This window comes from Mytilus trossulus, chromosome 5 (genome assembly GCF_036588685.1).
Source record: "Mytilus trossulus isolate FHL-02 chromosome 5, PNRI_Mtr1.1.1.hap1, whole genome shotgun sequence".
Lineage (NCBI taxonomy): Eukaryota > Metazoa > Mollusca > Bivalvia > Mytilida > Mytilidae > Mytilus > Mytilus trossulus.
Window position 1 is genome coordinate 37,124,348 of NC_086377.1, and position 8,784 is coordinate 37,133,131.

The 8,784-nt window shown below is 34.7% G+C and overlaps 1 protein-coding gene and 1 long non-coding RNA gene across 2 annotated transcripts; one reads left to right on the forward strand and one right to left on the reverse strand.

Annotated features, from left to right (window-relative positions):
• Positions 1 to 209: 209 nt before the first annotated feature.
• Positions 210 to 2,550, reverse strand: LOC134719622 (uncharacterized). Its single transcript, XR_010107633.1, has 4 exons — positions 2,422 to 2,550; positions 1,931 to 2,086; positions 875 to 980; positions 210 to 267 (listed from the first exon to the last, which is right to left on the reverse strand). It is a non-coding gene; the product is annotated as an uncharacterized LOC134719622 (long non-coding RNA).
• A 4,421-nt stretch (positions 2,551 to 6,971) lies between these two features.
• LOC134717905 (uncharacterized) lies at positions 6,972 to 8,030 on the forward strand. The gene has a single exon (XM_063580403.1). The coding sequence runs from the start codon at positions 6,972 to 6,974 to the stop codon at positions 8,028 to 8,030; it is 1,059 nt and encodes a 352-aa protein (XP_063436473.1).
• Positions 8,031 to 8,784: the final 754 nt, after the last annotated feature.

Below are 8,784 nucleotides of genomic sequence, written 5' to 3' on the forward strand. Positions count from 1 at the left end.
TTCGCCCCTCTTTAAAAACATATTCTACACAACTTATAAACACTTCTCAATATATCCCAAATGAAGTAAATACCTGACATTCAATCAAAACAGTAACTACTGCTTTTTTCCAATAAAGGCCACATAAACCAATAAAAATACATGTAAATTAAGTTTCTGAATTATTTTTATTTTCATTCCAAGATTTAGTTTATATTTGACCAGTTATTCCAAAGTATTGTTTCCTGCCCTCTGATCAGCTGGTTGGTTGGTGTTGGTTTCAGGTCCCTGAAAAAATAAATAATCATTTATTATAAAATATTATTTAAAAAAACGGATTCCAACTTATAAATTACAGCAGTTCTTCGATAATTTATGTTAGAAATTTTAACATAATTTCAACCCCGAGTACATACTAATTAATAACTTATTTAACCTTTGTTCTTATTTTAAATAAAAAATGTTTTTAAAATGTACATCTCCATAATGAAATAAGGGCTGTTCCAGCAAACATTATATCCCTTTACCTCTGGGATAGCCCAATTTTACCCTACCACCCACAAAATTACAAATAAATAAGAACACTCTTTTGTATTTTGTCATTCATCAATTTAAGATATTCAAAAGATTTTTTAAAAATATATTAAAAATTTACAGCTATACAGCAACCCTTATAATATATCATATGCCAATGAAAGCAAATTATAAAATCAACAAATTGTAATCTGATAAACAAAATTAATAAAAGAGTACATTCATGGGCTAATCATCAAACAATGCATTTTATGATAATAAGCATTGTGTATTAATTTCCTTAAATATGGTTCAGGCAAACTAAAGTTAAAAGAACAGTTCAAGAGTAAAACTATATAAAACTGTATAAACTAATATTTACCTTTTTATATCTTGGTCCATCTTTTTGAGCTGGTGCATGCTTGAGGGTTTCTGCTATGCACTCCTCATCTCAGACACACTGCATCTGTGTATTTTTATACAAGATTCTGGAAAAAATATTATAAAAACAATCAATCATCTTCTATATTCAACAATTAAAATCTATCTGATAAGCAATCATTTTTTTTACCATAATTTTTTTTTAATCAAATTTTGCATAAATATAGATTCTACAACTGCATTAAGTAAGATACAATATTTATCCAATCAAGACAGTTAAATTTTCAAATTCAAAATGGTCCCCAAGGGTGACTGGGGTATAGAAATATGGTCACTTGGTCTTCTCCCGACCGGCAGTAAAACGCTTGCCGAAGTGGGGCGTCCGTTTGGCTGTGCGGGATGTATCAAGTTTGCAGTCACGTCCGGTCAGAAGGGGGACGTTAAATCCGATGCCTCGTGTAAAGAGAGTGCCACGCTCTTTGCACGTTAAGAACCCTTGCAACAACTCTTTTGAGGGGTCCGTAGGTGGCCTGTTGCAAGGCAAAATTTCTGTCCCTAACCAATATTCCCTCATTTTCCAGTGGCAGTCAAAATTTCCCTGACCATCATCCCAGATGGCCTCTATTATATCAACCTACCAATTGTATTTATTGTGAATTTGTTCTCGTCCTGAATATGCATGAAATATTTGCCACTGGACGTTAAGCAACCAACAATCAATCAATCAATCAAATTCAAAATGCAAGGCTTTCTGTGAGTTTAAATATCTTAAATTTAATCGTCTACAGTGGATAAATATGGTATTACATGTACACCAGTTTTGGTGGTGGATTCTTTAATGATATTCAATTAAGATGCAGGCAATCTTTTTTCTTCTTTTTTGAAAGATCTGCAAAAAGATGTGTACTTTGAATGTGAAGTCAGCAGGCATGAGATCAAATAAACTACAAAAGGGGGCAGAAAGGGATTAATTGATAAAAATTACAGAGAGAGTTTTATGCATATTCTAACATCATTCCTTCTTTATAAAATCTTTGAAGGAAATTTTCTTACTTACTTGTGACAACTCTACAAAGGGATAGCTATGAGAAGTTCTTCTTTTTTTCCCTTTTAAGCTATAATTGGACCAAAGTCCATTCGTCCCCAATAATCGCAGCATTGTTCGGACATTGTCCCCAACTTTATGACCACCTAAGGTACTAAGTAGGTTTATCTAAAAAAACAAAACAAAAAGGAAATTAAAAAAAATATATATACATTTGTATCACAGCACTCAAAGGAACAAGTTGATAAAACGTTAATCTTATTTGTTGACATAGTTAGCAATTTTCACCACAATTGTCTAAAAATTTTGCAAATTTAAACTGGATGTTCATAAGTGAATATCATTCCACTTTTGTATGGACTTCCAGATGCCTTTTCATCATGAGAATTAAAATACAATTTATAAACAATAACTGCACTGTACAGTTCGAACCTTGGATTTGTAAGTGATTTTTTACCACAGTGATGTGTGCATTAATTTTAACTTAGCTTAGTATTACATACCAATTTCTTTTTAAATTCAGGGTTTTTCTAATTCCCTGATAATCTCCAGCAACTCCTCTTCAGATTTTGCTGGATATTGTATCACATCCTCAATTACAACATCCTTGGGGCCTGATATGTCCAATCATCTCCTTCATTTCCTTTTGGTTTTCCCTAATCTCTGCCAAATTTTCAAGGATTTTCCTCTGAGTGGCTGAAAGGGAAACAATGTACCTTGAATTAGAAATTAGATACTGCTATTTCAGCAATGTTTGCAATAAATATGACAGTGTTGTATTCTTACAAAATATTGATCTTTTTTAAGTGAAAGAAGTAGTACTTTCCTCTAAACAAATGCTAAATGGCAATAATTTATGCACAGAATAATTTGTAAATTTACAGTAATATATATGAAAACACATTTTCCCAGAACTGTTAATAGAAGTATATATAAATATATATCAATATAACACAATACAAATTGATAATGATATTAATATAGTGTATATAAATTTGTGGAGGCTTTTTATATAGAGACCAATTACCTTCAATTGTGTCAACCCTTCTTTTCAATGGCATCTGTACTCCAGGCAGATTATCCAGGAATTGGTTATCTAAATAAAAGAAAATTTTAAGGTAAGGAAAATTATTAAAGCCGATTGATATTTTTGAAAATTCTTTTATTCAGTCTTTTAATGGCAGTTTTTTAACATATTAAAGCAACTAACATGTATACTCTTGTTTATTTCTTTCTTATTTCATGATTAACAACAATGTGTCCAAAGTACACGGATGCCCCAATAGCATTATCATTTTCTATGTTCAGTGGACTGGTAAATTTGAGTCAAAAATCTTATTTGGCAATATATTATAGAGAACATGTGTACTAAGTTTCAAGTTGATTGGACTTCAACTTCATCAAAAACTAACTTGACCAAAACTTTTAAAATGAAGCGAAACAGATGGACAGACAGATGAACAGGCCCACAGATAAGAAAACATAATGCCCCTCTACTATCGTAGGTCGGGCTTAAAATAAATGTGTCTGTCTAACAACTGCATTTTTTTTATTCTTGGCTAATTGCATAGGTTCTGATTTTCTCGGTCATTACTAAAAGAATATGTGTCCACAGTACACTGAAGCCTCACTATCATGTTGTTACTAACTTATTTGTATCATGTGGTGGCCAATCTACTGCTGGTGATGGTGTCATCGATGACCTTACCATCCCTGGTGATGGTGCCAACAATGGTGATGGGGCTGTCAATGACCTGCTACTACCAGACCTAATTGTTGATGGTGACCGTGATAAACTTGATCTTGTCATTTCACCTGTCAAGCTTCTGTTTAGTGGTCTAAATGACGATTCTGTTCTGAAATCTATTTTATAAAAAATAACAAATAAATAAATAAATAAACAAATCAATTTCAGACTCCTAAATATAGTAAAATAGGACAGTATGCAAACTAAAAGACAGAAACTTGCAATATATAATTAAATTAAATATTAAATGGTGGAACAATATTTTCACATTTGAACAGCAATTCAAGTTAGGTTTTCACTGATGAGATTATATTTAAAGTAAAATATGTCTTCACAATTCTAATCTTATCTTTATTTCAACGCCTTCTCCAATGAATGCATTTTGTGGATAATGATAAGCGATGGCCATTCTTTGATCTAGAACAGTTAAAATATATATGAAACAGATCGAGCTATTTTTTTTAACAGTTAAAATATATATGAAACAGATCGAGCTATTTTTTTTTAAAAAAGGGGTCCCAACTCAGATAAAGGGTGGAGGTGGTGTTCTAACTATATGTCCTATTTCAAACGTATTGTTAAAAAAAAAAAAACTGACCCCCCCTTTTTTTTGGATCTACCACTGATATCTTTTCAAGATGCACAAATGAGTTTTTAATGGCAATTACAGGATACAGGAAAGCCTCACTATCATGTTGTTACTAACTTACTTCTATCAAGAGGTGACATATCTACTGCTGGTGATAGCGTCAACTGTCTATCCATTTCTGGTGATAGGGCTGCCAATGAACTTCTGTTTAATGGTGATAGCATTGCCGGCACTGGCAGTTTTAAAACTTTTTTGGATGAACATGGTGGTCCATCTTCTTGATCCGAGTCTGCTGAAAAACATGAGGCTCTCAAGAGCCTGAATCGCTCACCTTAATTTTTTTGGTTAAATGTTCTTTGAATCGTCCTATTTTCTTCAACAGCAAAAAAAAAAATCATTTTCTCCTATGTTCTATTTTAGCCATAGGAGCTATGTTTCTTGACATACAAGGAAATAAAATATAAAATTTATACTAGATACTCTGAAACTCATTTAGCCTAAGTTTGGCTGAAATTGATACAGCAGTTTCAAAGGAGAAGATTTTTTAAAGTAAGTCAACATGATGAACAAATTGTGAAAAAAAGTCTTTAAAGGGCAATAACTCCTTAAGGGGTCAATTGACAATTTTGGTCAAATTGACTTATTTGTAGATCTTACTTTGCTTAACATTTCTGCTATTAACAGTTTATCTGTATCTATACATTTAATAATATTCAAGACAATTACCAAAAACTGCAAAATTTCTTTAAAATCACCAGTTCAGGGGCATTATACCTGAAAAACCAGTTACCCAATTCGGCTGAAAATTTCAGGACAGGTAGACCTTGACCTAATAAATACTTTAACTTCTTGTCTTATTTGCTCTAAATGCTGGAGTTTTTGAGATATAAGCCAAAAACTGCATTTTACCCTGTGTTCTATTTTTAGCCATGACGGCCATGTTTTTTGACGAAATAGAAAATAAAACACAAACTTTATTTTATACACCCTACTGATTATTCAGTTGAAGTTTAGTTGAATTTGGTTGAGTAGTTTTAGAGGAGAAGATTTTTTAAAGTTGGCAAATATGATGAACAAATTGTGAAAAATTGTCATTAAAGGACAATAACCCCTTAAGGGGTCAATTGACAATTTTGGTCATATTAACTTATTTGTAGATCTTACTTTGCTGATCATTTTTGCTGTTTACAGTTTATCTTTATCTATAATAATATTCAAGATAATGACCAAAAACTGCAAAATTTCCTTAAAATTACCAATTAAGTGGCAGCAACCCAACAATTGGTTGTTTAATTCATCTGAAAATTTCAGGGCTGATAGATCTTGACCTAATTAACATTTTTACACCATGTCAGATTTCCTCTAAATGCTTTCGTTTTTGAGATATAAGCCAAAAACTGCATTTGACCCCTATGTTCTATTTTAAGTAACGGCGGCCATGTTTTTTGACGGATCAAAAATCGAAGCACAAACTTTGTGCAGGATAATCTAAGGAACAATCATGCTAAGTTTCATCCTAATAAGGTTCATCCAAATCCATTCAGTAGTTTCAGAGGAGAAGATGTTTGAAAAATTGTTAACGACGACAGACGACGACGACGGACGCCAAGTGATGAGAAAAGCTCACATTTCCTTTTAGGAAAGGTGAGCTAAAAATATATACACTAGAAATGACTTGAAAAATAAAGTTCATATACATTTTTTTCCCAATCAACAGGCTGCACTATATCTAATCTACCAAACTAGATCACAGGTCATAAACGAATTTCTACTAACAATCAAAAGAATCTATACATGATTTTTCAAAAGTGATCTTTAGAGCCAAAAAAAATTGTTTCAAAAACATTTATCTTTCTTTTGCAATCTAGATTAATCAATATAAATCAACATATCTTCTTCAGGAGGTCAACTGCATCAACTTTTTAACTTGGGTGCCAAATTTTTTATAAGGCTTTTACACAGTAAAATGCCCTCCGGTGGATCGCTATCCTTGCCGTGGTCGGAGGGCTTGCGTGTCTCAGTGACCCCAAGAGCTATGCCAGCTGGAGCTTCGTCTCCTGGTAGGGTTACCCATGCTGGACAGGTCGAAGGGTAGAGACCAGACTAAAGTGATCCGAACATCGTGAGATGCCCGATGTTTTAAATAAAATAGGCTCTCCAACCCGTTTGCCGTGGGTTGCTACCCGTGTCGGTGGTTGACGAGATCCTTGTGGATGAGAGCTATAGCCAGACTCCTTACGGTCAGAAAATACCCGGACGGACGAGACTATAGTTCAATAAGCTGCTTTGGCTTCGAAATCATCTAAACGGGAGGTCGGATGGACCCGGTTCGATCAATCGGCTGGTCATGTCGAGCCCTTCAGTTAATCCTCAACAATAAGCTTTCTTGTTACAATTTTCATAATATACACATGTATTTTAAATTAAGCTATTTATATTTTGGATAACTGAAGAAGGCGATGGCTCATGGGTCAATCAAGTGGTACGCTTTCTTTTTCGCTTGATGGATACGCTCTGCTTGAGTATACTATTCTTGGAACATCTGGTGCTTTCCGCAGTGGATCTTGGGTGCTGATTTTGAGGACCAGCTACATTATATTTGGAGCTCGTTTTCAGCATTAGCACTCGATCCCGGTTCGCCACGGAAACACAGCATCGCCCTTGTAGGCACTCCGAGGTGGGTGGATGGCAAGAATGGTGAATCTTTCTCCTTTCATATGGCACAACAAAACAAACCCTCTAAATCAGCTTTAATACATAAGAAAAGAAAATGTGATGATTCAGAGCCCTGTCGGGAAGATGACAGTTGGCCCAGATTTATTGTTATAAAAGGAACAGAAGAAAAACCAATTTCAAAAATATCGCCCTTTGTAATTCACAAACAAATTCAAAGCGTTGCTGGTACTGTTAAAAAAGTTTCAAAAATGAGATCTGGCAATTTGTTGGTTGAATGTTCCAACAAAAGTCAATCAACAAATTTACTTACAATGTCTACAATATCAAACTTTCCTGTTTCTGCCTCTCCTCATAACAGTTTGAACAGCTGTAAGGGGATCATTCGAGACAGAAGTCAATACCTTGGTGACCTTACCGTGGAAGAAATCGAGGAACTTTCAAGCCAAGGTGTAACTAATGTTATTAGATTTCAAATTAAAAAGAATGGAAATATAATCAAATTAAATACTTATCTTTTGACCTTTAGAACTCCAACTCCTCCTCCATCTATTACTTTAGGTTGCTTCGGAATCAGAGTTGACATGTTTATCCCAAACTCAATTCGATGCTTTACTTGTCAAAAGTTTGGTCATGGAAGCAAACAATGTCGTGGTAAGCAGAGATGCTTCATGTGTTCTGACGAAGGACACGAGGGAACAAACTGTCACTCTGAATCTTCTAAATGTGTAAACTGTGGTGAATCCCATTTTTCATCGTCTAGGGACTGCCCTGTTTACCTTAAAGAAAAAAATATTATTAAAATTAAAACAGAAAGAAACATTAGTTACCCAGAAGCTAAACAGATAGCTTCTGTTTCGAATGATCTCCTTGTTTCAAACAGACCATCGTACGCCAGCAAAGTTGTCCGCTCATTCAGTCACGAGAATACACAAACTCGCATGACTTGGCCTATTGATGCGGACAATTTTAAAATGCTGCCTGTTGAAACAGAACCTACCGATAGAATATTAATTCCAAGAAAACCAATATCTTCCAAAACCAGTACTCAGTCAACTCAATCTTCCCTACAGAGCTCACTATCATCACCAAAAAAAAAATGAGAAAAAAAATAAAAAGAAAAAAGAAACAGTAGAAATACACAATTGGAGCGGTGAATCTGTCTGGGATCGTCCCAGTGACATAGATGATTCTTCCACCTCCAAAAGTCTTCCTTCATCTGCATCCAAGAAGGTATCTTCTTCGTCCAGTACACAGTCTACCAGAGCCCCATCTCCTCTTCGTTCTCAAGAAAAGAAGGATGTCCAAAAGAAGCCAGGAAATACATCCTCTCAGAAGTCTTCTGATTCGAGGTCGCGGGGTAGGGGTCGAGGCGGAGTAACACCAGCTGCGCGTAGTCCTGGAGATCGAAGACTCTCCTCGCACAACAGATTTTCAACACTTATCATCGAAACTGAAATGGAAACTGAAAGTGTTCCGCCACCCGAAAGATCACGATCTCAGGGTGAGCGAAATAAGAATGCTGGCAAACTCGACAGCATTCGCCCTTCTTTTATTAAATAATGACAAATATAATCCAATGGAATTGCCGAGGTCTTAAAATAAATCTTCTCGAGTTAACACTTCTAGTTCAGTCTTTTTTACCTATTGCATTTTGTCTTCAAGAAACTCATCTAAAAGAAAGTGACAACGTATCTTTAAAAGGATACAACATGTATAGTACATTTTCTAAGGTAGATGAACGTGCTGCAGGCGGATCATCCATTTTTGTGAAGGACAACGTCATTCATAGCACAGTCCAACTCACAACGGATCTGCAAGCAGTTGCAATTCGTTTATCATTAGACAAAACAATTA

What these genes read in the sequence shown, in the direction of transcription:
- LOC134717905 (XM_063580403.1), top strand. Translation starts at nt 6,972, where the DNA reads ATGGCACAACAAAACAAACCCTCTAAATCAGCTTTAATACATAAGAAA.